The following is a 27569-nucleotide window of genomic DNA, read 5'->3' as shown; positions in this document are numbered from 1 at the left end:
ACGGTGGGCAATGGCTCCGGTGACAGCGTAGCTGTGGTGGCCTTGGCCAGCCTGGGCTGTGGCCAGGAGCTGCTGCAGCCTGTGCTGGGCTGTGGCTGTGGCTGGTGCCTGCAGCAGCGCCAGAAGCAGCACGGGGGGGCGGGGGGGTTGGCTGTCTGTGAGCAGGCATCGCCCTTGGACACCCTTGGTGAGCTCTGGCAGTGCAGGCATCGAAGCTTGGGGCTATGGTTTCTGGGTGGTGGGGCTGCTCCGCTGTGCCTCCTGGTCGGTGACAGTGGCGACACGATCAATGTCGGGAAGGGAACTGTCCCCTGGGGCTGCCCCTGTGACAGGGGCATCACCCCAACCATGCTTGGGCTCAGCTCTGCCCCGGCTTGGGCACAGCACTGGCACCCACAGCAGTGTGCAGAGGTACCAGGAGCACTGCATGGGCACCCACAGCAGTGTGCAGAGGTACCAGGAGCACTGCATGGGCACCCACAGCAGTGTGCAGAGGTACCAGGAGCACTGCATGGGCACCCACAGCAGTGTGCAGAGGTACCAGGAGCACTGCATGGGCACCCACAGCAGTGTGCAGAGGTACCGGGAGCACTGCATGGGCACCCACAGCAGTGTGCAGAGGTACCGGGAGCACTGCATGGGCACCCACAGCAGTGTGCAGAGGTACCGGGAGCACTGCATGGGCACCCACAGCAGTGTGCAGAGGTACCGGGAGCACTGCATGGGCACCCACAGCAGTGTGCAGAGGTACCGGGAGCACTGCATGGGCACCCACAGCAGTGTGCAGAGGTACTGGGAGCACGGCGCAGGCACCAACAGCAGCGTGCAGAGGTACCAGGAGCTTGCCAGGACTCCAGGGCACACCAGTCCTACCTGCCCCACAGCTTTTGCTTCCAATCATCATGTCAGACGTGTGGCCACGGGCCAGAGGTTTGTGGTCGGCGCAGGGTCACGATACAGGGGTGAGGTGTGGGGCAGGCAGGAAGCAGGGGGCTGTCTGTTAAGCATTCCTCCCCCCATGTCTGCTGTGTGCTTTTGCTCCTTTAGGGCCTGTCTTCCTGCAGCACAGGCAGCGTTTCGGCACCCCACAGCCCTGTGCCGTGGGGAGGAGCCGCTGCCGCCAAGGGTCTGCGTGCCATCCCAGCTACGGCACGAGGCCTTTGCTGTTGCTGCCATCGCTGCCGCCGTCGCTGCACACAGGCACTTCCTGATGGTTCTGAGATCTTCCAAGGGGACACGGTCTCTGCCACCACCCCCCCCCCCCCGCCTGCTTGCCCACAAAGGAGCCCGAGCTCCGGGCCAAGCCTTGCTCCCATGGGCAAGGGCAATCCCCTGTCTCGCTCCGTGCGCCGGCAGAGAGGCACCAGAAGGGACGAGCTCTGCGGCTGCAGGGGGGGGGAACTCCTGCCTCAGCGCTCGCTCCAGCCAGGCAGTGCAAAGGTACCAGGCTGGAGGTGCAGGGGAGGGAAACATGTGAAGCTTTACACTGGCTGGAAGGTTTTTTGCGGGGAGGAAGGGATTCCAGGCATGCCCAGGCAGCCAGAAGAGCCATGCAGGGAGGGAGCTGGTTTCTCCCTGCCTGAACTTCTGCCTGCACAAACCTGGTGTGGTGCCTGTTTTGCAGGCGGGAAGACCTGGAGAGGGGAAGCAGGCTGTGCGAGAGAGCTTCAAGGGTGCCCGGAGGATGTTACCGGTGTCCCCAGCTGCCCCAGACCCCCCGGCAGCCTCAGGGAGGGCCTCCTGGGGGACAACCCATGCAGACACCCCAGGGACCTGGCGCAGGCAGCACCGTGGTGCTAACAGGAGTCGGTGTATGTCTGCTTTTGTCCATGCAGCGTGGCCATGGCTGTCCAGTGTGCTGCCCGGGGATGGCGAGGGCTCAGCGACAAGGCTCTTCCTGGTTGGGAAGAGTGGAGCAGAGAAAAGCACCACTGAGAACACTTTCTTCAAAGAACACGTGTTCAAATCCAAGTTTGACCAAGCTGATGACCGTGAGCTGTGCACAAGCGCAAGGGCTCTGCAATGGCAAGGACATCACGGTCATTGACACGGCCGGTATTTTTCATCCAAGAACGGCCATCAGTGAGGTGTACAAAGAAATTACTCATTGCGTCAGGCTGTACTTGCTGGGCCTCCACACACTGCTGCTGGTAACCAAGCTGGGCCAATTCATCGAGGAGGACAAGGAGGCCATGCAGAGACTGCAGGATACTTTTGGCGCTGATGTTTTGAGGCACGCAATCATCCTACTCACCCATGCATAAGACCTGGCGGGGACGTTGCTGCACGATTACCTGCAGTATTGAGACAACAGAGCGCTCCAGGACCTCATCCTGCGGTGTGGGAGCAGGTACTGTGGCTTCAACAGCAGAGCAGTAGGTGCCAAATGGGAGCAGCAGGTTGTCAAGCTGATGGGGATGGTCTACTGCGTGGTGTGGGAGAACAGGGGCCAAGTGGTACAGCAACGACATGTACCTTGGAGCCCAGTTTAACGGAAGAGAAAGTGGAGTATCACATAGGGAGGTACAAAGCAGAGAGGAAAATGATGGAGCAGTCCAGAGCTACACCATGCAGGATAATTGTGGGTTGTGGGATAATTCTTTTTGTCCTTGCTCTGTTTTTCCTGATTTTCCTTATTTATGCTGAACTTCTTTATTTTTTCCTGATTTCCTTATTTCGTGGTAGTGATGAATCATAGAGTCACAGGAATATTGAGGCTGACAGGGACCTCTGGAGATCATCTAGTCCAACTAAAAAGCAGGGTTCCCCAGAGCTGGTTGCCCAGGACTGTGTCCACTTAGGTTTTGGACACCTCCAGGGATGGAGACTCCACCACTCTCCAGGCAGCCTGTGCCAGCAGTCACCCTCAAAGTGAAAAAAGTTTTCTGATGTTTAAATGGAATTTCACATGTTTCTGTTTGTGCCCATCCCCTCTCATCCTGGCACCGGGCACCACTTGGTCTCCATCAGGTGAGGACAGGATCGCCCTCAGCCTCCTCTTCTCCAGGCTGAACAGTCCCAGCTCTCCCAGCCCCTCCTCATCTGTCAGATGCTTCAATGCCCCAGTCATCTTCACAGCCCTTCACTGCACCCGCTCCAGCGTGTCCACGTCCATCTGGCACATGGAGCGCCACAGATACATGCTGCTCTCCAGCCCAGGGAGTCCTCATGTAATTATCACTATTTCCAAGGGAGATTATAAATTAAAATACTTCAAACCCACCATTCCTGGCCTGGCACCATCCTACCACGCTGCCACACACAGCCCTGGGCGCCCTGATTTACTGCTGTGCGTGCAGTCGCTGCTGCCACTGCTCTTGGAGAAGCCACCAAACGCTTGCTTATCAAGTGTGATAGAGACACGAGGGCTGGTTGGGAAGGGAGAGAAGAGATGGTGGCAGCCCTTCTCTGCCGGGCCAGGAGTGCAAGGGTGGCTGTGGGACCTGCACTGTTCCTCAGACCAAAGCAGTCCCTGCCCCAGGGCACGGTGTCAGGACCTATCACCCTTCCCCTGCCTCCGATGTCCATCAGGGAGCTGCAGCTGGGGTCAGCTGGGCAGGGGACATTTTGTTTTCCTCCCTAGGTCAGTGAAAATATGAGATGAGGGAAGACCCATGCAGATGGCCTGGGAAGTCTGGCAGGGCCTTTGCCTGCGGCACTGGGGTCTCTCCCTGGTGTCTTGGAGCTTTCAGCTCTGTCCCGCAGTGCTGGTCCCATGGGTGCGGACACGGGGGACAACAGTGATCTCCTCTCAGCTCCAGGCCAGTTCATCTGGGTTTCCTGTGCAATGCAGTTGCATTTCAGTGACCTCGGCAGAGCCACAGACGCCTTGAGGGTCGGCAAAAGGCTCCACAGAGCTGAGAGCATCAGCAAAGCACCAGGGTAAAAGAGGGGGGGTCCTCCCAGAGGGATCCACTGCAGAGTGGGCAAGAGATGGGTCTGTGCGGGGCCATGGCCGGGGCCAGTGCCCACGGTGGCTCCAAGAACAGCACTGGGAGTGTTTGATGCCGGCACTGGAGATGTCTCCTGAGCCAGGGAAAGTCCAGCCTGGTGGCTCAGTGGGAAACCAGCCCAGGGTGTGAGCCCGCTACCAAAGGTCCTGTGAACAGGCTTTTTCCATGGCTGCAGTGAGCTCTAGGCATTGCAGATAACAAAGCTCAGGGCAGGCGAAGGGAAGCATGGATAACCTCAGCTTTTGCAGAAAGGGCAGCTCCCCTTCCTCACCCCCGGCCCATCCTCCCTAAACAGGAAGGAGAGGGAGGATGCTGTTCCCCTGCCTGTGGCCCACAACATCCCCTGCAGTGCAGTGCCTGCTGAGTTGGCAGGGCTGAAACTCCTCTGCTCCCTGGGGAGTGGGGACTGATCGCCCTCCATTTGAGCCTCCCGGGGCTCAGCATCACAGTGAAAAACAGTTGTGAAAGGAACCAGCTACACCCTTTGTCACAAATGGGAAACACCATCGTAAAACTAACAGACCATAAATAAAACAAAAAACTGGGATAAATATTGCATTTCTAAATCCTGCAAGATATGGTCAGCCCTGAAGTGGTGAGGCAGTTGGACCAGATGATCATTATAGGTCCCTTCCAACAGAACTATTCTATTCTATTCTATTCTATTCTATTCTATTCTATTCCTAATTTCCTTTCTGCAAAATAAGCAAAGAATTAAAAATAAAGTATGTGAAAGACTCATGTGACAAGTTTAGAGGAAAAAAGCTTAAAGAACTTCATTAGAGTTAAAACAAAGGCATTTCTTTCTTCAAACACTCAGGCAGGACAGAGAACTGCTTTTTCATTCATTCGACTCAGATATTCATAGGGTGCAGATAACCACAAGAAGTTAATGTTCCTGTAAAGACCCGGTGTGTACTACTGGTACAAACAAACTTGAAAACAAGGAGTTTGTTAAAGAACCATTATGGAAATGCAATCAAAATTTCCATCTCTGTTGACTTGCAGTTCTTATTTGGAAAAAAACATTGGTCAAGCCTTATTCATGAAAATCATAACCCACACACACTAAAAGCAGGTATTACAATTTTTTTTTTTTCTCCTGGAATAATAGTAGCAGAATTTAAAATAATTTACCAAAGGCACCTGTGCATTTTATCCCAGAGTTTTAATTTTGCAGCTTCTGATGTTTATGGTTTTTTCTTCTCCAGATACACTGGCTGGAGTTTAACCATTGCCTGTGAAGTGCGGCAGGGCATGTTAGAGAGAATGTGTGTGGGAAGAGATTTCTCTGAATTGCTAATCAGCTGTGCTGAACAAACAGCCTTGTATCAGCTGACACTGAGGAGCCGGTTCTGCTCTCGAACAGCAGAAACTGCACAATAATCACAGAAATGGGCAAGTACAGAAAATATCATGTCCTCCCTATGGGATGCATTTTAGTTGGGTACTTCTTCTCCCCACAGCTCTGTGCCCACAGCCAACACATCAGCTCTGTCTTCCTCCTCCACACACGGGCAGGGCTGCCAATTTTCCTGGCTCAGCGGACTGAAGAGGCTTTTACTAGAACAAGTTTTGGCTTCAAAGTTGCCAGGCTGGGTGTCCACACAGCAAAATATAAAGGCTATTCATGAAGTAGCTGCACCTCCAGTAAGGCTGGGCACTCAAAAATGCCCTCATTTCCCATGTGAAAACACTGAATCCTGAGGTCCATCTAGTGGCTGCTCCCTGAAGGCAGAGCTGGTGGCAATCGTGCTGTTAGGGGACCAAAGGAAGGGGCCGAGTGGGGCACAGATGGAAAGAAAATTGTGCAGACGTTAAACACCATCCCCCATGGAACCAGGCCTGGGGCTTGCCCAGTCGTGGTCCTGCTGCAACAGGGATAAAGAAGAGCTGTGCAGTGGAGGCTACGGCGCAGAGAGAGCTGTTGATAAGGCGTAAGCAGGAGAACATGGCCCAATTCCCAGAGCAGAGGGAATGAGGGGGCGACTGGATCCTTTCCACTGCCTCCGTGTAACCAGTGGATTCTGCAAAACCATCCACACACAGGAGATCTCTGCAACCCACATAAACTTTACCTGAAAAATAACCAGAAAACCTGGTGAAGGAGCAGGAGTAGGTGGCAAAGAGTTCAGTGTTCACGTAGAGAGCGGCGGAGGGAACTGGGGTTGTTTAGTCTAGAGAAAAAGAGGCTGAGGGTTGTAGCCAGGTGGGGGTTGGTCTCTTCTCCCAAGGAAGAAGCGATAGGACGAGAGGAAACAGCCTCAAGTTGTGCCAGGGGAGGTTTAGACTGGAGATCAGGAAACCTTTCTTCCCCCAAAGGGCTGTCAAGCCCTGGGCCAGGCTGCCCAGGGCAGTGGTGGAGTCCCCGTCCCTGGAGGGATTTCAGAGCCATGTAGATGTGGTGCTTGGGGACATGGGTTAGTGGTGGGCTGGGCAGTGCTGGGGTAACGGTTGGACTCCGTGATCTTAAGGGTCTTTTCCAGCCTAAATGATTCTGTGATTCTTTGATTATGGCAGGGGGGCCCTGTCAATCAGGTTTTTTAAGGTGAAAGCATGGCTGTCACTCAGCAGGCGCTGGGGTAGGGTGAGCCCTCATACCTCCCTGGCCTTGCCAGAGTGTCACCATATGCAGGGATTGTGCTTCGGAGCTGTGCCCACTTCCTGAGCACTGGTTGTTCAGCCTCCAGACTAAACAACCCCTGTTCCCTCAGCCGCTCCTCATCAGACTTGTGCTCCAGACCCTTCACCACTTGGTTGCCCTTCTCTGGACACGCTCCAGCACCTCAGTGTCCTCCTTGGAGCGAGGGGCCCAAAACTGAACCCAGCACTCGAGGTGCGGCCTCACCAGTGCCGAGTACAGGGGGACGGTCACTGCCCTGGTCCTGCTGGCCACGCTATTGCTGACACAAGCCAGGATGCTGTTGGCCCCCTTGGCCACCTGGGCACGCTGCTGGCTCACGTTCAGCCGGCTGTCGACCAACACCCCCAGGTCCTTTTCCGCCGGGCAGCTTTCCAGCCACTCTGCCCCACGCCTGTAGTGTTGCCTGGGCTTGGTGTGACCCAAGGGCAGGGCCCGGCACTGAGCCTCGTTGAACCTCACAGAGTTGCCTCGGCCCATGGATCCAGATCCCTCTGGATCCCTCTGCAGAGCCTTCCTGCCCTCCAGCAGATCAACGCTCCCACACAACTTAGCGTCATCCACAAACTTACTGAGGGTATGTACCATAAAGAAAATAATTAGCAATCATTATCATGGAACAGCATTGCTAATAACGACTAGGATTGCTAAATAACTCACAATGAGGTAAAACTCGGGGTGCTCCGGGCTGGGAGGGGGCACTGCAGCCGAGGAGCCCGCACCAGAAGCGACCACACAGAAACTCCACCCCGCGGCTTCCACGACGGACCAATGGCGACGCCGCTGCCGATCACGTGAGAGCAGGGCGGTGCTTAAAATGGCGGCGCCGAGCTTACCGCGCTCACCATGTGCGCGCGGCCCGGCCCCGCCCCTTTAGGAGGGGGTGGTAGGTCACGTGCACAGCGAACACACTTCCGGTCGGCGCTGATCACTTCGGGGGGGCGGGGCTCTGGCCGGAAGCGCGTGGGGTAGCGACGGCGGGAGAAGATGCCTGCGCAGCAAGCGCGCGGTTGCTTCTGGGGCGCCACGTCACGCGGCCTACTTCCGGCACGGAACCGGCGGGCGCACCGGAAGCGCCACCGTGATGCCCCGCGCGGCGGCCCGGTGGGGAGCGGCCCTCCCGGGCGCCATGGCAAGGCAGACGCAGGTAGGAGCCGGGCCCTGGCGGAGGGTGGCTGGGCCGCCCTCCCTGCCCCTGGGCCCCTCAACGCCCGGCTCTGCACGGCCCCCTGACCCCTCACGCCTCTCCAGGGTGGTTCCCGCTGCTCCCCCTCAGCAGCCGCCATCATGGTGCTCTCTGAAATTCCCTCCTCCCGTGACACTTTCCACCCAGTCCCTCCACAACATTGTCCTTCTCCAGCCCCCCCCGTGCTACTGCCCCCCCTCCAACCCTCTGCCTTGTTCCCCGCCCCCGTGACATTGCCCTCTCCAGCCACCCCTGTCATACCTCTCCTTTGACAGCCACACGGCTGAGAGAAACCAGAGCCCCTTCCTACCTGCTCGCTATCCATAGGGCGTTGGTGGGATGGGCCCTTTGGGGTCACCGTGGACTGTCCTGAAAATAGACCCGAGCTCCATGCAAAAAGTCTTGTTAAAATGTTGTTCTCTGGAGATCCATAATTCCCCTCCTCAGGGTACGCAGTCTCCTGGGAAGTGCTGTCCGTTGGTGTTCCAAATCTCACTTTTTGGTAGCTCTCCCAGGGGTGGAAATAGCACCTGGAAAATTAAATCTATGTGAAACTCTTCTCCCCTGCGGCTGTGGGCCTCCGTGCGTGAACAAGGGTGCAATCCTTGTGTGGCAGGAACCAGTGACCTTCGAGGACATTGCTGTCTATCTGAGCCGCACAGAGTGGGACGCCATTGCAGAAGGGCAGAGGGAGCTGTACCACAGCGTCATGCTGGACAACTACAAGCTCTTGACATCCCTGGGTAAACCTGCGGTTTTAACTCCTGGGCTTGGATGTCAGCTGGGGGGGTGGAGGGGCATGGCTGGGGGGGCTTCTGTCATATTTGACTCCATCAGAACTGTGCTGCTACCAGCACTTTGAGGGGTGATCAGAGTCTTTTGAACTTTGGCTACAGGGTTGGGATAACTGCTCCAAGTACCTGCAGTCTGGTGTCCTGCAGTCTCTTTGGGAAAGCCAAGCGCAATATTTGGGTCTCTTTGAGCTGATGGCCACCTCTGAAAATGTAACTGCGGGTGAGCTGCCTGCCCTGAGGTCAGGCAGGGATCTTTTGGGGGGATCCAGGCTATGGGCCACCGACTCTGTCCCCTCTTCTGGGTGCTCAAGCTGCAGCGGGGCAGGAGTAGCCTGTACCAGGCAAGGTTCAGGGGAGCAGACCCATCATAGGACAGCAGAGTACTCTGAACCAGCAAGGTCCCTTCAGAGGACTTGCCTGCTGGCACCAGTACAGGATGGACGTGTCTGATTACCTGAGAGGACATCCCACACCTAGGAGCTACCCCTAGGATGAGCAACAGATAATTCTTTGCTGGGAAACCCTGTCAGCAGAGTTGGGAGTTGGTTCCCGTACTCCCATCAGGGCCCTACCCTTGTCCTTGTGAATAAATTTGTTACTGGCAGCAGGTCCAGTGTCTCTTTTGCTTTTTTCCCCATATTTCAGTGTTGTTTCAACTTCAGCTCTTCTGGTCACAGTGAAGAGCAGCTTGGCATGTCACAGAGAAGACCTTTGTTTTCTTGCGTTAACAATTTATTTCTACAGTTTGTGTTAGAACAACACCCTCTGCTCCACCTCCAGGTTACCCAGGCCCCAAACCTGACATTTTATACCGGATGGAGCGTGGGGAAGAGCCATGGGTCTGCACACCGCAGAGCCCAGTGAGGTGGGATGGACCCGACAGCCCGTCTCCAGGTGAGCAGGAACAATCCAGCCCCCATAGGACCACTTACCTCGATGGGGAGTGGCGGCACATTCCAAAGGCCACCCCAAGCTCCTCTTCCGTAGCTGTGACCAGTGTGTCTCTGGGGTTCCCACTTGCCCTCCTGCCCAAATCCCTCCCCTCTTCGCTGCCTGTTTTGAGGCATCTCCCCCATTTCCCTCTGGCCCTGCCGGTCTCCCTGCACAGGGCAGTAGCAGTGTCAAAGGGAAACGGAAGCCGCCTGTCTCCCTGCGCAAAGGCTGCAGCTCTGCAGAGATGTTGCTGATTATCTGCTGCTGCTCATCCCCCTCAACCCACAGAGAATCCTTCCCCTATTCAGTAACCTGCGAACAGGATTGTGGTTTTCTAGCTGCTGGTGGGAAACAGGGCTTCGTCCTCCAGCCCCATGGCTGTGGAGCAGAAGGGTTTCCTCCGCTAGGAAGGTGACATCCATCTGGTTTCCCTGCAGGACACGATGGGGACAGGAACTGGCTGGAGGAGCCTCCCTCAGGCTGGTGGCCTGGTGCTGGCAGGCGCCGTGTGTTGGAGGAGAGGACACAGAACCCCTGCCAAGGTGAGTCCTGGTCTCCCTCGACTCCCAGTCTCTCCTCGACTCTCCCTGGTGGTCCCTCCTCACCACCAGGCTCTGGAGCAAAGAGCCCGAGGTGGGCTCCAGCCCCTGTCCCCAGCTGCCTGTGCTGCCCCTGGTCATCGCTGCCAGGGCTTCTCCCACCCCTGCACAGGCAGCGTCCCTGGGCAGGGCTTGATTCTGCTGCCCATCCAGGCAGAGGCTGGGGATGTGGAGCCCAGGCAGCCCTGAACTGGGGAGAATGGCCCTTTCTCACTGGATTGGGGGCAGGCTGTCAACATGTCCCCCATTCCTCCCTTCAGCATGGTCCCCCTCCTCCTGTCCCATCACAGTGCCCCAGCCAGGAAGAAGGCAAACTCTTCCCAACCCTCTCTCAGCAGGAGGACGGTGCATGCAGTGGCGTCTCCGGTCTAGAAGACTGTTCAACAAGTTCAGGTGTCTCGGGGATAAGAGCGAGTTGCAGCCAGAGGAGGCTGGCAGAGGATCAGGGACGGTGGAAAGCCAAGATCAGTCACGGACGGTCTTCTGGCCTGGGAAGGAACGAGAAGCAGAGGATAAACAAGGGGTCACAGCAAACGTAACCCAACGCAAAGGATTCCCACTTCATCCAGTGATGGAACAGCAGAACAGAAAGGCAGATCCTTGGGAGCATCTGTGTGGTGACCACGGGGAGAGGTTTCAAAGGAGCGCCCCAAATAGTCAGTGCACCTTGGGAGAATTGACATTTTCACAGAGAAATGGGGAACTGTCTATCGAGGAGCTGAATGAGAGTATTTTGAAAGACCACTGTTACTGTGTGATAAATGAGACATGGCTCTTGCGTTGCGCCCCACGTCCATGTCCTCTGAGAGAACACGACTACTGCAGGAACCATAAGGTTGGTGTCTCTGCACTTAAGGACCATGAATACTGTCACGTGCAAAGGATTCGTTATCAGGGCAGAGTTAATAAAATTGTTCGTCTTACTGGTAAGGCTCGGGCCACGCTTCAAAGGCTGGCAAAGCGAAAATCCCAGATAGGGCGAATCATCAGGAAAGCCAAGCGAATTATGTGGCGTTACAACACTCGCACCCACAAGAGATTAGAGTTTCCCCAGAGAAAGACTGGCTGTCTTTCTGAATGCATTGCCTCAGCGACTGTCCCTCCTGCTAAGGCAAAAGACAACCCCACGAAGGGAATGCGTGGAGTGTTTTGTCGTCCTGCAAAGCAGGAGACTCTGCATCCCCAGCCTCAGAGGGAGGGCAGCTCCCAAGGGGGGGCATCAGAAGCACTTCGTGCCCCTGTGGTGTCTTTTGAACCCGTGGCTGCACCCCCACCCTCCAATGCAGCTGTGAAGGTGAAGAGGGAAGCGACGCACCCCAAGGTGTACGTACACCGCGAGGTGCAGAGGGCACAGCTGATCCGGAGCCCTGACACTAAGCAAAATGTCGAAGGACATGAACTTACTAATTCAAATTATGTATCGCTGCGTGATGCATATAAAGTGGTGATGCAGACTGTTGACCACATGTTGGACTCTGTATGCCAGAACTTTGAGCTCGGTGGCTACTCTCAGCATAAGGATGTCTGGCCCATCGTCATTCAGATCGACAGCTGATTGGCAGCAGGTCGGCAGCAGCTGTTGTGTCTGTCGAGGTGAACAGTCAGGACCTTCTTCCCTGCAGCAAAACCCAGTGAAGTGATTTGGGAGGATAAATGCTGTGAAAGGCATATGGAGGCATATTAGTGGGTATAAAACTCAGTATGCAGCACCTGCTGGGGAAACTGGGATTGTCTGGGAGGCTTCGGGGAAAAGGACAAGGGAAGCATCCGTGTGGATAAAGGAGGAAGCACAGGAAAACAGAACGAAGGGGGGAGGATGGGAAGCCATGTGTGAGCAGGCAGCTGGTCGGTGTGTTTTCTGTGCCTGATCACTGCGGTCTTTCCTGTCTTCTCATTAAACTCTCCTAAATTATTGTTCATGTTGTCACATCCCTGGTCTGTCCAGCAGCACGCGGGCTGCGCTCGCAAACAAAGGAACAGCCCCTCACCAGCCCCAGACGGGGAGGAATCCCCCAGGGTCTTCAGGGCACTGAACTTGGCTGCCATTAGTGCTTTGCTCTGCAGGCAGCGTGTCCAGCTTTACGGGGTTTCCCACTATTAATTTAAGCAGAGTGAATGGAGAGAATTTAGAGTACAATATTAAAGGAGGACTTTGGGGTTTTTTGATGAGACTTTGCAGCTATCACTTAGAAAAGGATGTGGGGACTTCGTGCAGAACCCTGCAGTGTTCCCTTCCTAAAACTACTGAAACAAAGCACCGTTCAGCAGATCTTTAACGGGGACACTGTTATGGCTGCCAGCAGAAGACTGCTCCCTGACGGGGAGGTGAAACTCCCTGAATAGAACTGTGGAAGGTGCCAGGAGGAATTGGTGGATGTGTAGGATGCCAGCGAGGGAAGCAGCAGCAGCTGCAGGCAGTGCAGCATGGGCGGCTGGGCTTTGCCAGTGGTCACGGGGAAGCTGAACTCCCTGGGTGAGGGAAGCAGGGATTGGGATCTTCTGGAGACGAGTCTTGCAAGACCAACAGTGCCCAGGGAACCACAACACTCATTCCAGAAACGCTGAGATTAGTAATATCAGAAAAGCCAAATTTGGTTATAAGTGTAGCAAAACTGGGATGAATTTGTAGTATTTTGTATCAGCAATAGCGTGGCCAGCAGGACCAGGGCAGTGACCGTCCCCCTGTACTCGGCACTGGTGAGGCCGCACCTCGAGTGCTGAACCGGTTCAGTTTTGGGCCCCTCGCTCCAAGAAGGACATTGAGGTGCTGGAGCGTGTCCAGAGAAGGGCAACCAAGTGGTGAAGGGTCTGGAGCACAAGTCTGATGAGGAGCGGCTGAGGGAACTGGGGTGGTTTAGCCTGGAGAAGAGGAGGCTGAGGGGAGACCTGATGGCTCTCTACAGCTCCCTGAAAGGAGGGTGTAGCCAGGTGGGGGTCAGTCTCTTCTCCCAAGGAAGAAGCGATAGGACGAGAGGAAACGGCCTCAAGTTGTGCCAGGGGAGGTTTAGACTGGAGATCAGGAAACCTTTCTTCCCCCAAAGGGCTGTCAAGCCCTGGGCCAGGCTGCCCAGGGCAGTGGTGGAGTCCCCGTCCCTGGAGGGATTTCAGAGCCGTGTAGATGTGGTGCTTGGGGACATGGGTTAGTGGTGGGCTGGGCAGTGCTGGGGTAACGGTTGGACCCCGTGATCTTAAGGGTCTTTTCCAGCCTAAATGATTCTGGGATTCTATGAAAAGCCGTGGCGATTAACTGGAATGTATTGGCAAACATAGCGCCTGGGCATGACGCAGATGGCATGGAAGAAGGGGTAGGTACTGTCCTGGTTTTGGCTGGGCTAGAGCTGATTTTCTCGTGAGTTTTGCTTGGGAGTGTGTAATGGGTCAGTCCCGGGGCCCGCCTGCCCCCGCGGAGCCCATTTGCTGCCAGTGCCCCCGAGGACAGGTGGGGGTGACTCCAGTGGGGTGAGCTGCTGGCCCAGCGCACCCCCAGCTGCCCCTGCCCACGTCATCCCCCACCCACGCGCCACGAGCCTGGTCGCCCCCGGGGCGGTGGCCGCGTCACCGCCCAATGGCAGAGCGCCCCCGAGGTCACGTGGGGCGCTGCGCCAATGACGGGGAGCCGCCTGGTGGCCGAGCGGTGGCGCCGGGCCGCCACAAAATGGCGCCGCCGGTGAGAGCAGCCAATCGCGCCGCCCGCCGTCATCACGTGGGATGGGGCAGCGCAGGGAGTTCTGGGACAGCGGCACGACTTCCGGGTCACGGGAACGTGACGTGTTTCAGGCACGAGGAAGGCGGGGCCCTCTACCGGAAGTGAGGAAGCGGATGTTTACGAGGTGAGAGCACACCCCTTCCGCCGCGGTTGCCATGGTACCGCGGGACGCGGCCTAGTGCTTCCGCCGGAACCGGGTGGTCGGGGCTCCGTCTAGCGGCTCGACCTGGGGCCGCCGCTCCCCGTTCGTATCCCCGGGCCCGCGGGGTCGGTGCCGGGCTCGGGCCTCCCCCACGCAGCGCCGGGGCGGGAGAGCGGCCCGGCCCGGCCCGGGCCTCAAGGCAGGCGAGGGGCCGGCGGCAGAGCGGGGCCGGGCTGCGGGGGTGGTTCCCCCCTGGGGAGGGGTCCTGGCCCCGGGCCGTCGCCGCAGCCCGTCCCCTGCTCGCCCCGGGTCGCTCTGCCGGAGCTTTGTTATGAGCCAGCCCGGAACGAGCCCCTCCCCGGGTGTGCGGGGTGTGCGGGCTGCCCGGGCACGTGTCCTGCCTGCCCTGCCTTGCCCTGCCCTGCCCCGCCCCGCCCCGCCTGCTGCCCCCGGAGCCCTGCTGCCCCCGGAGCCCTGCTGCCCCCGGAGCCCTGCTGCCCCCGGCTCTGGGCCTGCACTGCTGAAGGAGGGCGCGGTGCCTGTTTGGTGGGAGCCACTGACCCTTGAGGCCTCTTCTGAGGGGGACGCCATTGCAGAGGGAGCTGTACCTGGGTGTCACAGGGGACAACGACAAGCTCTTGACATCCTGGCTAACGGGCAGCTTTGACTCCCAGGCACAGCACTTCCATGGCGGGGGCTTCCTTCCTCTTCAAATCCATCAGGACTGTGCTGCCTCCAGCCCGTACGGGGTGATCAGCGTGTCATGAACAACTAACGGCTACAGGGTTGGGATAACTGCTCCCAGCACCCCAGGGGAGTTTTGTGCTGGCAACATGCAGGGTTTGGGTCTCTTTGAGCTGGTGATTGCCTCCGAAAATGTCACTGTGGGTGAGCTGTGTGCCCTGAGGTCAGGCAGGGACCTGGCGGGGGGGCCTGGCCTGGCCCTCCCTGGGTGCTCACACCGCAACGCTGCTGTGCTGTGTAAGAGGTGGTTGTGTCCTGGGGTTTGGCGTTTTCTTCTCCACCTTAACTAGCAATGGAAGAAGTAAACGTATAACGGGGCAGGATGTAACCAGGGGGGTGCAGGCACAGCTGTTAATGCTGAAATGGGAAAAGCCGGCAGAAGCGCTGGCATAAATCCTGCTGTGGTGCATGCACATAACAGGTGGATGGGCACAGACATGACCAACCACACAGGTCAGCACAGACAGAAACACGCAAAGGTGTCGACTTGGCCTGTTCATGCTTCACCGACCCATTTTGTCATCTTTATTCCCTCTCCCCTCTGTTTTCTTGTCCTCATTCCCCTTGGCCCATCAAGATCCCTTCCTTTCCCTGCCTCTGGGCCTTGCCCTCAATATCCCCCGATAAATCTCACGCCATCTCCAAATGTCCTTGTAGCTGGTAACTCCCGTCAGTGCCATCTCAGCGGGGCCCCCCCCCAGAAGTCACTGAGTTGGGGTGCTCCCTTCACACTGATGAGGTGACTGGCTTCCTCTGCCTGTCTCTGTTCCTCTGCCCCTTTGTGTTTGGGGAGATTAGCCTTTAATCGCACAACCTAACAGTAAATATTTCTGGAAATCAGGAAATCTGGGTGATTAGGCTGGGAAAGCCTGGCTACAATCACCCAGCTGCAGCTGTAATCCTCTGACCCAAAACTCAAAGTAATAAATTTAGATGAGGTCAGGAGAGATGTCTCCAGGGTCCCTGCCCTCCTGGGGGGCTGCGTCATGCGGAGGAAATAACCCTTATCACAGAGAAGGGCTGAATCGATCGAGCAGGCACAAGTGACGTGGGATGATGTCCCAGATCAAGAGATGCTCTCCTAGAGTTTGGGAAGCGGAGGGATGATTTACAGATGTCAGTGTTCTCTGTATTTATCTGAAGAAACAATTACATCCAAATACTTTCGTCACGAGGAAATACAGGTGCTGAGAGGCTGCTTGGGGCAGCGAGACGGGAGCAGGGCCTGGAAGCTTGAGTGGGACGTGAAGCTTCGGTGGGTTTGCAGTGGAAGGAGGAACTGGCCATGGAAGAAGTTTTCCGGAGCAATGATGGTCTCTCCATATCGTCAAGCCCCCAGCCTTAGGGTGGAGACCCAGCTTGAGCCAGACTGAGCTGTTACATGACAGGATGAAATGCGTGGGCTGATGAAAGACTAGGAGTCGGATTCAACGGATCGACGAATTGTTCTGGCATTAGTCTGCAAATCCAAGTGCTAGACCTCAACTACAAAGAACCAAGAATAATTCTGGAAATAACTTCCTTTGCTTGAGTGTCTGTAAATGCTCTAATGTCTCTGAGCTTTGGATTAAAGTGGCACGTGATCAATAAAATCTCCTTTCCTGAGGCAGCCGATCATGCTGCAGCCTCCTTTTTGTCAAAGAGGTAGATGATTCTCCTGATAATCACAAACTCTATGGTTGCTCGCTACAGATAGCCTTGGATCTAATGCAATGAGACCTCCCGGCTCAGGGTTTTTTCTAACTTATTTCCCCAGTTCCGCAGGGCTGTGCACCGAGGCCGGTGCTCGTGTTTTCCAGCTGGTCTCTCGGCAGCCTCTTTATGCTGCCTTCTGTGTAACCACTTCTCTGGATTTCTTTTTTCTTTAGTAAAGACAAACTTCCTAAAGACCCTGTGTCTCCCGTGTGTGGTTCCTCCTTAATTCAATTCTCTCTTCCATGACATTGTGTGAAGTTGTTCTCTCAATTCGTCCTCTCTCTAATTCCCCTTGCTGGTGGTGCTCCTTATTCTGCCTGCAGCATTCACATCCCAGCACCAGCAAATGCAGAGCAGATTTTGGGGGAGCTCGGGGCTCCCCTGACACCTGTAGCTGCTCCAAGACCCCGGTTGTTTGATGCCTGGGACTGTGGATGGGATGAAGAGGTGGGTAGAGGAAGAGGAGGAGCCCCAAGGTACCAGTTTTGGGGAGATGTCTCCTCCAACCCAACCTTTGGGGTAGCAGAGGGGGATCTTCCTCATCCCTTGTCCAGACAGGATGGTGCTGCCTGCACCTGCCCGTCCCTCCAGCCCCACTGAGGTCCCTTCCTCTCCACAGCTTCCTGCGGCAACAGCTTGCGGTGGGCAGCCGGACGCCGGGCTGGGCGCCCCGGAGCAGCCTCCACCACTGACATCAGGGGCCAAGGTCCAGGTGGGGGACTGTGCGGCAACACCAGGGCAGGCTGAGCCGGGCGGCCGTACCCCCGCACAGCACCATGAGGCTGTGGCTGCTCTGCAGCTTTGCTGCCGCTGTGGCACTCGTGGCCGTGGCCAGAGCCGACCACGGTGACTCGAAGAAGGTCGCACGGGGGAGAGAGGTTGGTTGTGTGTGTGGGGGGGTAAAACTGGGGAATAATGGGGCTGGGAGTGGGGGAGACTGTGGGGAGGGGAAACCTCCCCTGGCATGGCACGGCATGGCACAGCTGTGGCTCTGCAGGAAGCAAACCTTGTCTGCAGGGGACACCGGCTGCTCTGTCACCAGCACCCTGTGCTGAGCCCCCCGTACGGGGACAGGCCAAATCCCGGGAGAGCAGCTTTTCCACCCACCATGATCCCTGTGCTGCTCTGGGCAGCGTGGGGCTGAGGACAGGCTTGGGGCACCAAGGTCCTGCCGAGCCCTTCACCCCCGAGGGCCGACACCACGGGGGGGCTGTGGTCTGCAGGCGTCCCGGGGCCGTGTGCTCTGCCAAGGCCCCGCTGGCAGCTGCGGCGCTTGCACAACCAGCAAACATTTCATGGGCGGGGGGGGGGGCAAGGGGGTGAGCAGGGGAGGAGGGAGGCGGCAGATGGGCGCTGCGGCACGGGACGGTGGCTCTGCTGTGCCAATGGAAAGCAGGGGAGAGGCCAGGGATAGGGAAGGAGGGTGGGAGCAGGTTGTTTCCACAACACAGCCCAAAGCACGGCCAGGGATTGGGTGCCTGAGCAGGGATGAACCGGGGGAAGCTGGGGAGGGTTTGGGCACCGCTTGCCATGGCAGCAATCGGGTCCCCGTCCTGGGGCGGCAGTGAAGGGGGCTAGCTGGCTGTTTCCCCCTCGGCTCCTGCTCCCCTCAGCGCTCCCTGCCCAGGATCCTACCGAGATCCGACTTGGGGGTGCTTACGCAGGTACCAGAGGGACCTTGGGCAGCAGCAGGCTCCGGCAGAGCCAGTAACCATCCTTCCCTCTGCAGGGGATGAGCAGCGGGAGCCGGCGCCGGCCCCACAGACCCTGCTCGGGGTGCTTCTCTGTCCTGAGCGAGGTGAGCCGGTAGCGCTGGGTCATGGCCATGCCGCACCGCTGAGGTGGCTGCCACGGGGGCCAGGGGAAGCGGTGTGTGTGTGGAGGAGGAAGCTTGGTGCCATCAACTCCTCGGTGTCACCCCAGCGGTGTCCAACGGCCCCGTGGCACCGGACGATTCTGCACCCCCATCTCTCCCCACAGGAGTCGCGGTCGATGTCCTGGCGTGCCGGTGAGGACGATGAGGTTCAGCTGGGCAAGCGGGTGCGTATGGAGCCAGTGGCGGAGCGTGAAAGGTCCAGAGGTGCCGCAACGCAGCAGGTGGTGCTGGCCCCCGGCCCCAGAGCTGCCTGGAGGGGTCAGCCCACACAGCCCTGCCCGCAGGCAGCCCCTGGCTGTGTCCTTCCCGAGGCCAGGCTGGCCCCAGGCCTCCCCATTGCCCAGGGCTTGGGGTGATGCTGTGCTCACTCCCGCAGGAAAGAGCCAGGAGGGAGAGCAAGGACCCATCATGGCCCGCAAGACACCCTGGCAGCGTCCTGCTGTCGCGACAGGTAATGGCAGAGCCCTGGCAGGATCCCCAGCCCTGTCCGCTGGGCAGCAGCGAGATCTGGGGATGGGGACCCTGCCATCATGGGGACCCCCCGCAGACCCCGCTGTCTCTTGCAGGAGGCGCTGAGCGCCCGGACGGCACGGCGAGGAGCGGTGCCGGCAGCCAGGCACAGCTCTGTGCCAGGAGAGAGCCGGGGGCCTGGCCGCCCCCAGGCCATGCTGTAGGGCCCACCCGCCCCCTCCCAGTGCTGCGGCAGCCAAGGGGGCCTGTGCACCCCCCCCCAGGCACAAGCGAGCCTGCGCCTGTGCAAGCTCAGCGCACTGCCCCCCTCACGCACCCCCAAAGTGCTTTTCAGGGGCAGCTCCCCCTGCTTTGCCAAACCACCAAATAAAGCCAATGAGCCAGAGGGAGTGAGTGTGTCTGGGGGGACGGACGGACACGGTGGGTGACCCTCTGACGGGGCAACCCCAGCACTGGGGATGCTGCTCCCACACCGGCCCAGCTCCCACGCTCCCCAGGGTGGGGTGCCTGTCCCAGCCCACCCCAGGCACCCTCCTCCCTGGGGATCCTGCACCACTGAGGCTGGGACCCAGCACACACAGCATCCCGGGCACCCCCATGGCGCGGGGACAGGGTGGCACTGGGATGATCCCCTCCTGCTTGACCCCTGCTCACATCCCTCCTTCCCCCCATGCCGGCACTGCCTGCCCCTGCCCGCAGCTGGACCTGCCTCCCCAGCGAGCGCTGCCCCTCGCCCCCAGCCCCTGCCCTCACCCCCCAAAACCGTCAGCAAGTGGGGGAGGAACGGGAGGGTGCAGGGACAGCGTGGCCCCACGCGTGGCTCTCGGCCAGTGGCACGCTGGCCTCCACAGGTTTCTTGCCTCAGCTGAGCAGACAAGGACAGGGAGTCCCACACCCTGCCTAATTAGCGTTAATGAAGAAAATAATCAGAAGCAAATGGATGCAGCTGCACTGGTTGATGGGCTACCAGGCAACGCAGCAAACGGGAATTTGCAGCTGATCAGGCTGTAACAGGGGGGTTGAGGGGGGGACGGGCAGGGACAGGGGAACGCTGTGTGTGCATCCTGTCTGTGTGTCCTGTCCATGTGTCCTGTCCGTCTGTCTCTGGGACATGATCTCAGCTTTGCTGCTGGTTGAACCCACAACGGGGAAGGCGGCAGCCGTGTCCCCCAGCTGAGGCAGAGACCCCGGGTTCCCTGGCACCAGGCTGGGCTCCAGTGGCCAGGATGGAGGGTCCTGGCTGGGGCCAGGGCTTCTGACATCCCTTACAGGCCATACTGGGTGCTACTGGTCTGTACTGGGCTCCAGCAGCTGGGCAGGAGGGTCCTGGCTGGGGCTGCTGGCAGCAGCGGCTCCTGACGTCCCTTAAGAGCGGCCATGGGGCCGTTGGCTGTGACCTGTCCCCGTCCCCCACCTTGGGGGGCCATGGGACTCAGCACGGTGGTGGCAGTGGGGGGACACACACCGTCAGCCTGGGGGGACAGGCCGGAAAGGTCACCATGTCACTCGGCAGTGAGGGCTCGGTGCTGACGTGCCAGGCAGCACTGCAGGCCCCGCGGTGGGCTTGGTGCCGGCACAGGGGTGGTGGTGGCTCAGCGGCGCTTGCAGCCCCTCTCCTGCTTTGGCCCCACAAGCACCGCTTCGCGGCACAGTGGCAATGGCTGCCCGAGCCAAGAAGCTGCCTGGCACGGGAGGTGGGACGTGTCGGGGTCCGTCCGCTCCAATGAGCACCACGTGCTGCGGTGGGGAGTGCGGCACGGGCAGGTTGGCTGCCAGTTGAGAGGGGCCGAGCTGTGGGACCCCCATGGGTGCAGGCAGCAGCCCGCTCAGCCTGTCCCCTGCCCACCTCCTGCCCTGCACCCCAGGAACTGACCCGGCTGAGCCGTACAGAGCTTCCCAGCCCTCCCCGGTGCCCGCCGGGGTCACCAGCCACAGGAGCCATGGAGGAGACGGCGGCAGCGTCACCATCACTGTTTTAATGCAGGGATCAGGTGGGGGGACACCACGGACACCCACGGGGACTGTGGGGTCGGGGGCGAGCACCACAGCAGGGAGTGTAGGGTGCAGGAGGTGTCCCCCAAGGAAGGGTGGGCTCTGCCAAGTGGCCAGGACCAGGGCTGGCTCCTCCGGTGTGACCAGCAAGATGGCTCAGCCACCCCCTCTCCAGCTGGGGCCAAATCCTGCTGCGAGCAGCCCCTCTGCCTGGGCTCCAGGATGGTGCTGCAGGAATGCTGAGGTGCAGGAAGCCGCAAGGGCTCAGCACCACGCAGGAGCCAACATGGCACCGGGACCGGCTGCGTTGGGGAGAAGGATCCGGCACCCTTGGGCCGGGCTCGGTCACACCCCCACGGAGCCTCGGCCATGGCCGGCTGTGGGGCAGCGGGTGCCGCAGCGCAGCTCGATCGCCCTCCAGGCCCAGCGGCCAGCAGCAAAGGGTGCCTGGCGGCAGGGGGGGCAGGTGGCGGGGACGATGGCATGGCAGGCACAGGCCCAGCTGGATGGCTCGGGGCACCGGCGGCCTGCCCGCAGCAACACCAGCTTGTCGGTGAAGCGGAGCAGGCTGAAGAGCAGCAGCTGTGCCGGGGCGGTGGGGCTGCACCTCTCCATCTGCAGCAGAGCAGGAGCCAGCGGCAGGGCCAGTGCCGCCGGCAGCATGGTCTGCAGGAAGGTGACAGCGTCAGCACCTTCTGTCCCCTCGGGCAGCCCCAGCGGCCGCAGGCTGTTGTGCTGGGACCGGGTCTCCAGCACCTGGCACCGTCCCTTCAGCCGCTGGACAGCGAGGCGGAGGCGCCGGTGGTGGCGGGTGAGGGCGGCCATGTCCCGTGCCCAGCCCTGCTCCAGCCGCTCCAGGCGGCTCCGCATGCTCCACAACTCCCAGCGCACCGACCACAGGCCCTGGCACAGCCGCTCCAGCTCCTCTGCCAGGACGGCGCAGACCCAGCCAACCTCCATCATGAGGTCCTGGGCCTCACCGGGGGGCTCCTGCGGGGCCAGGGGCCTCCCCAAAGGACGCCTCTTCTTGGGCGAGCTCTCCCCGCTGCAGCCGCTGGGACACACGCCGGAGCCCGGTGGGGACGTGGCACTTGCCGGCCCTGCTGCAAGTCAGAGGGTGGGAGCTCAGCCCATGTCCCAGTGCCACCGGCCCCCTCCCACGTCACTCCCCCAGCCCCCCAGCACCTTCTGCAGAGGGTCTCTTGGTCGCCATCCCCGTGGCAGGGGGACGGGTGGGTGGCCGCGTGCTGCCGGCAGGGTGGTCGTCCCCCGGTGCAGCGGTGCCACACAACCCCGAAGCTTGGGTCTTGGCAAGGGTGCCCGGGGGCATCACTGGTGCCATCACCCCTGGGAAGAGGCACAGACACCCTGTCAGAGGGGGCAGCCCCCCAAAACCCCCCATCCCACGGTGCTGCCTGTCCCTGGGTGCTGGCACAGGGCCCCATGTGTGTCCCCAGCCCTGGGGGACGAGGGACCGCCATGCCCACCGGGTCAGGGTGACGCCGGGGCCCAGCCATCGCTCTGCTCAGTGCCATGGGGCATACGGGAGAGGGGACGTGCGGCCATGGGGTCATCCCTGCCCAGCACCGTGGCCCAGAGCCGCCAGCACCACGCACCCAGGCACGGCCATTCCCTCTGCCCTGGGGCTTCAGCCCCTTCTCCCACCCTGGGGGCCCTCACCCCCTGTGCCAACCCCCAGCAGGAGAGGGGCTGCCAGCACCCCGAGCCCCCACCACTGCCCCTTGTGCCACCCACCCGTTGCAGAGGGGCTACGGCCCCCGATGCCCAGCCCTGCAGACCCCTGGGGGCCGCCAGCAGCCCCCGGCCAGGCCGGGGTGGGCTTGGGGGTGGTGACGTCCCGCAGGCAGTTGAGCAGCCCTCGCAGGGGGCTCTGCTCCATGCACCCGGCTGGTGAGACCCCACAGCATCACCCCGATGTGTGACAGGCAGAGGGGACCTTCCGTCCTCCCTGAGCAGCACAAAGGTACCCCCAGGGACCAGACCCCAAAGGGATACCTGGCCTCTGCAGGGATCCCCCTCCCCCAGGGACCGGGCCCCCCAGGGATGCTCCTTGGGGACCTGACCCTGCAGGGGTCCCCTGCAATACCCCAGGGGATTGGACACGGACACACCCCCCCCCCCGCCAAGGATGCTCTCCCAAAGCACAGACACCCCCCAGGGATGTGCCCCCCCCCCAACTCAGACGCCTCCCAAGGATTCCCCAGGTACCAGACCCTGCAAGGATGCCCCCCAAAGCCCAGACCCCCCCCAGGGATGTCCCCAGGGACCAGACTCCACAGGCATATCACTCCCAAACCCCATCAGGATGCCCCCCAAAGCCCAAACCCCCCCAGGAAAGCCCCTGCTCTCCAGGGGCAGCACTCCCCAGCTGGGACCCTGGGGCTCAGCACCCCCACCCACATCCTCGCATGACCTTGCTGGGGGGGGGGGCTGAATTCCCAGTGATGAGGCACAATGCCCCCCAGGGACAGCGGGTTGGGCTGTGCAGGGAGGGGACGCTCCTCCCCCCACCCAGGGACCAAATCCTGCCCTGGTGTCCCACTGTGCAGCCCCAGCCCTGGCACTGTGTCCCCCAGGGCTGCCCAAGATGCACTGGGACCCCCCAAGAGTTCCCTGGAACCCCCCCAAGACCTCACCAGACGGCAGCGCAGGGCTGCAGCAGAGCCCACTGTCCCTGTCCCAGCCCGCTGCCTCCCCGGTGCAGGTGCTGGCGGAGGAGATGCCGCCCACAGAGCCGGAGCACCCAGCACCATCCCCAGATTGCGGGCAGAGGCGGGCAGCGGCTGCCGGCGACTCGGCTCGTGAGGGACCAGGGAGGGTGGCCGGGCCTGCGGGGCACACTCAGGGCAAGAGCCGACGGGACCCAGCTCATCCCACCCTCGCACCCAACACCCCCCGGCACAGCCCAGGAGCCACAGCAAGTGCCAAGCGCTGTGTGCCCGGCATCTGCCTCGGCTTGCTGGGCTCAGCACCGGCACCCCGAGTCCTGCCACCACCCCAGGGCAGAGCATGCTCATGGCACCCACCCACGAGGGACATGGGGTGGTACCCAAACCCCAGCGCCAGCGAGCACGGGGTCCAAACAGCTCCCTCCTGCTGCCTCCGCGGAGACTGGAGACCAGTGCTCAGCCCTGTCGTGCCATGCCGTGCCATGCCATGCCATGCTATGCCATGCTGTAAGGCGCCACGCCATGCTGCGCCACACCGTGCCACTCCATACCATGCTGTGCCGTGGTGTGTGCACCATGCTGTGCCATGGCATGCACTCAATGCCATGCCGTGCCCTGCCACGCCGCACGGTACAATGCCGTGCTGTGCCATGGCATGCGCTCAATGCCATGCCGTGCCCTGCCACGCTGCACGGTACAATGCCGTGCTGTGCCAAGGCATGGGCACGATGCCGTGTCGTGCCACACCTCTGAGCGAGCGTCTGCTGGGCAGAGACTGGCGACCACCGGGCTCTCCCCGCTGTCTCTCCCCGGGGCCATGGGACCTGCTCACCATGGGATGGGGGAGGCCAGACCCCCTCTCTGCCAGCTCCTCCAGGCACTTCTCCAGGCTGCGGAGTGGCCAACTCTCTGCTGGTGCCTCCGTTATAACTGCAAAAGCAAATTCCTGTCCCCGGCCGCCCCAGCAGCCGGGCATCCCCAGATGTGGCCGGGAGCAGGGGGCTAGGGACACACACAGATCCCCGGTACCGGCTGCCCACACCCCCTCACCCCCATGCCAGGGTCCCCAGCCCCGTGACTCGGCCGCTGCACGCACCGTCCCCGGCTCCACCGTGAGGCTCCGCCAGTCCCCAGCTCCTGGCACAGCCCAGCTCCACAGGGGCTGGGGTCTGCAGCGGGGGCTCATCCTGCAGGCAGGCAGAGTGGCCCCGGGGAGACCCCCCATTCTGCAGCGATGCCTGTGCCGGCATTAGGAGAAACCCCTGCTCGGGGCTGGGTGCTCCTGGGGTGCCAACGCCAGACCCCCTGCCCAGCCCTTCCACAGCTGGAGGGTGCAGCCCCCACTCCACCATCGCTCAGCACTTGGCTCCCACGGACCCTGTGCACCGCCGGGACGCACCCAGGTCCCTGAAGGCGCTGCCAGGGCTGGCGGGGGCTGTAGGGCGGCTTTGCCTCCAGCACCCTTGCACCCCCACCGTCACACACTGCTGAGCACCAAGGCAGAGCCCCCACATCCCCGGTGCCCAGCAGGGCAGGACTGGGCTCTCGCCCACCCGGCACAGCCGTGGCACTCACCGCCTGTGCCCGTCTGCTCAGAGCCCACTGTCGCGTCCTCACTGCCGGCAGCACCCAGTTCCGTGCCGGCCTTGGGACCACCGAAGAGAAACGTGGGGATCTCCTTCACCAGCTGCACCAGGGCACCGAGGGCTGGGCTGCCGGGGGGCCCTGGGGGACAGGGGAGGTGGGGGCACCAGGAAGGGCAGCCCCCCCGGCTGCCGGCTGCTGAGCTCTCCCTGACCAGAGGAGAGGGACCCCCACACCATCCCCATTCCGGCTGGGACAAGCACTGTGGCAGCACCCTACCAAGGGAGGCCAGCAGCCGGGATGTCCCCTCCGTCACCTCCCGGTGCAGCTGCCATTCCTCCAGCAGCTCCCACTCCTCCGCCGAGAACCTGACCGCCACATCCTTGAACGTCACCAGCGCCTGCGGGGACATCACCAGGGGGTCCCTGCCCAGCCCCTGCCGGGGCAGCAGAGCCAGGAATAAACCACACGTATCCGTGGGACATGGGGACGCGCTCGCTGATACTGCGGGGGACGTGCCGTGGGGCTGGGGAGCAGAGCCAGCTGGCCAGGGGAGAGGGAGAGCAGAAGCTGGCGGGTGCCAGGTACAGGACAAAGCCGCCGTACCCAGGAGCACCCGGAGTGCCTGAGCCCCTCGCAGAGCCGTGCCAGGCAGCGGCAGGACCCCCGGCCAGGCCTGAGGTGTGTGGGGACGGCGGGTGCAAGCGGCCGCACCGGGCTCCAGGGCTGGCACACGGCTGGGAAAGGGCACACCGCTGCGCCCATCCTGCGTGGGCACGGAGGCAAAGGCATCCCGGCACAGTTCCCAGCACGTGTGCTGACAGGTCCCTGCAACGTTTCACGCTCCGTCAGGGAGAGCGTGAGATAAACTGCCCTGACACCCTGGTATTTGCAGCAGGAGGCACTTCATCCAACCTTTCCCTCCCCGTGCCGGCTGGGTGGGGGCCCGACGCCACATGCGATGGGTGTTGCCGGCTCCGTGCCACAGTACCCGTCCTGCTGACATCAACCACGCGGGGATTTGCCAAGAGGGGGTTGCATTGAGTGACACCAGAAGGAGACGGTTTGCAGCCCCCCCGCCACAGCAGTCGCCCCCATCCTGCTCCCAGCCCCCATCCCGGGGGACGGGGACACCCCTTCCCCACGTCCTCCGAGTGGGAGACGTGTGTGGCTGTGGGTGAAGCTGGGCTTTGCCACCGGCCCCCCCCAGCAGCTCCCCCCTCCAGCACGGCAAAACCAGACTGAGCACACGCTCAGACTATTCACATGGGGGTGTTTAGTCCCCAGGGGAGACAGAGAGGGGGCCCCTCGGGGAGGCCGGGGCTCCCCTGGAGCTCCTTGGGTGCGTGGGGGGACAGACCTGACACCGACCAGCTCTGACGCATGCCTTGGTCGGCCCTTGCCGTGTGCCGAGCTGGGGGGGGTGAGGACCAGCCCTCAAATCACAGCAGCCCCCCAAGTCTGGAGCTGCCCACCCCCCCTTGCTTTGCCCACCTGAGGTCATGGCCACCCTAACAGCATCCTGTGGGAGCATTTGGTCCCTGCTCCTTGGGGTGGCCCCGCTCCCACCATGCCCAGGGCCACCCCGGTGGGACAGTGACCCCCCAGGGACAGGCAGCCATGGGCAGAGCCGGCAGCGCCCCAGCCCCTTGCTGCAGGCTGGACCATCTCCCAAAACTGCTCCGGAGGTCCTCCCCTCCCCGGTGCTCCTCCTCCCCGGTGCTCTCCCTCAACCCGGTGCTCCCCCCATCCCGGTGCTCCCCCATCCCGGTGCTCCCCCATCCCGGTGTCTCCCCCATCCCGGTGCCTCCCCATCCCGGTGTCTCCCCATCCTCGTGCTCCCCCCATCCCGGTGCTCCCCCCATCCCGGTGTCTCCCCATCCCGGTGCTCCCCCCATCCCGGTGCCTCCCCATCCCGGTGTCTCCCCATCCTCGTGCTCCCCCGATCCCGGTGCTCCCCCCATCCCGGTGCACTCCTGGTCCTACCTGCCGAGGCGCGGCCATGGCGCGGGGGGCGCGGGTCCGGTGTCCGCTCCAGGACGGTGGGCAGCGGCGGAGCAGCCCCGCTCCCGGCTCCCGGTTTCTCGCTGCCGGTTCCCGGCGGAGCGCGGCTGGATCTGCCGCCCGCCCCCCCCGCACGGCTCGGAGCGGGACCGCGGCGCCCAGCAGCCCCGGCCCGGTGCCCCCGCTCCGACCCCGCGGGGCCGCTGCCGGTGCCGGTGCCGGTGCCGGGGCTCACCACGACGCTGGGGCAAAGCCCCCGGCCCGGGGTGTCCCTGCAGAGGGGTGGGGGCTCGGGCAGGTCCCGCGGGGACACCATGGCACCGGGGGGGCTGGGGAGGGTGACACGGGGGGTCCGGCGGGGCTGTGGGGCTGGGCTCGGTGGCACCGGGGGGCCGGGACAGTCAGTGGGGTCCGGGGTCGGTGGCACCCGGGGGTCTGGGGGTCGGTGGTACCGGGAGGTCCGGGGGTCGGTGGTACCGGGGGGTCCAGGACAGTGAATGGGGTGGGGGGGGGGGCACCGGGGGTCCGGGAGAGCCCATGGGGTGCGGGGGGGGGGGGG

At 61.4% G+C, this 27569-nt stretch overlaps 3 protein-coding genes across 10 annotated transcripts; 2 read left to right on the top strand and 1 right to left on the bottom strand.

Moving 5' to 3' along the window:
* Window positions 1-427: 427 nt before the first annotated feature.
* Window positions 428-4420, top strand: LOC129202414 (GTPase IMAP family member 5-like). The gene is given in 5 exon segments (XM_054815073.1): window positions 428-962; window positions 1836-1971; window positions 1973-2444; window positions 2446-2475; window positions 2477-4420. Coding segments are annotated over 5 exon segments (1395 nt in total). The 3' UTR covers window positions 2699-4420.
* Window positions 4421-7541: 3121 nt separating this feature from the next.
* LOC129203626 (uncharacterized) lies at window positions 7542-11992 on the top strand. Of its 2 annotated transcripts, none has more exons than XM_054818415.1 (5): window positions 7542-7741; window positions 8397-8523; window positions 9355-9468; window positions 9945-10049; window positions 10442-11992. In XM_054818415.1, exons 1-5 carry the CDS (start codon window positions 7679-7681, stop codon window positions 11659-11661), a joined length of 1629 nt encoding a protein of 542 aa, XP_054674390.1. In that variant the 5' UTR covers window positions 7542-7678; the 3' UTR covers window positions 11662-11992. The 2 variants fall into 2 exon arrangements, with proteins under 2 accessions (XP_054674390.1, XP_054674389.1); XM_054818414.1 differs by having other exon boundaries at window positions 10397-11992.
* An 8722-nt stretch (window positions 11993-20714) lies between these two features.
* On the bottom strand, window positions 20715-27446 carry KRBA1 (KRAB-A domain containing 1). Of its 7 annotated transcripts, none has more exons than XM_054818386.1 (8): window positions 26993-27152; window positions 25286-25442; window positions 24998-25147; window positions 24170-24352; window positions 23390-23581; window positions 22488-22640; window positions 21918-22079; window positions 20715-21835 (listed from the first exon to the last, which is right to left on the bottom strand). In XM_054818386.1, the coding sequence occupies exons 1-8, from the start codon at window positions 27008-27010 to the stop codon at window positions 21078-21080; spliced, it is 1773 nt and encodes a 590-aa protein (XP_054674361.1). In that variant the 5' UTR covers window positions 27011-27152; the 3' UTR covers window positions 20715-21077. The 7 variants fall into 7 exon arrangements, with proteins under 7 accessions (XP_054674361.1, XP_054674362.1, XP_054674356.1 ...); XM_054818387.1 differs by having other exon boundaries at window positions 25286-25406; XM_054818381.1 differs by lacking the exon at window positions 25286-25442 and having other exon boundaries at window positions 26993-27446.
* Between the last annotated feature and the right edge of the window lie 123 nt (window positions 27447-27569).

The sequence above is a fragment of the Grus americana genome, chromosome 2 (genome assembly GCF_028858705.1).
Source record: "Grus americana isolate bGruAme1 chromosome 2, bGruAme1.mat, whole genome shotgun sequence".
In the NCBI taxonomy this organism is placed as follows: Eukaryota; Metazoa; Chordata; class Aves; order Gruiformes; family Gruidae; genus Grus; species Grus americana.
The sequence above is the reverse complement of the archived record's forward strand: the minus strand, read 5'-3'. Positions and strand labels throughout refer to the sequence as shown.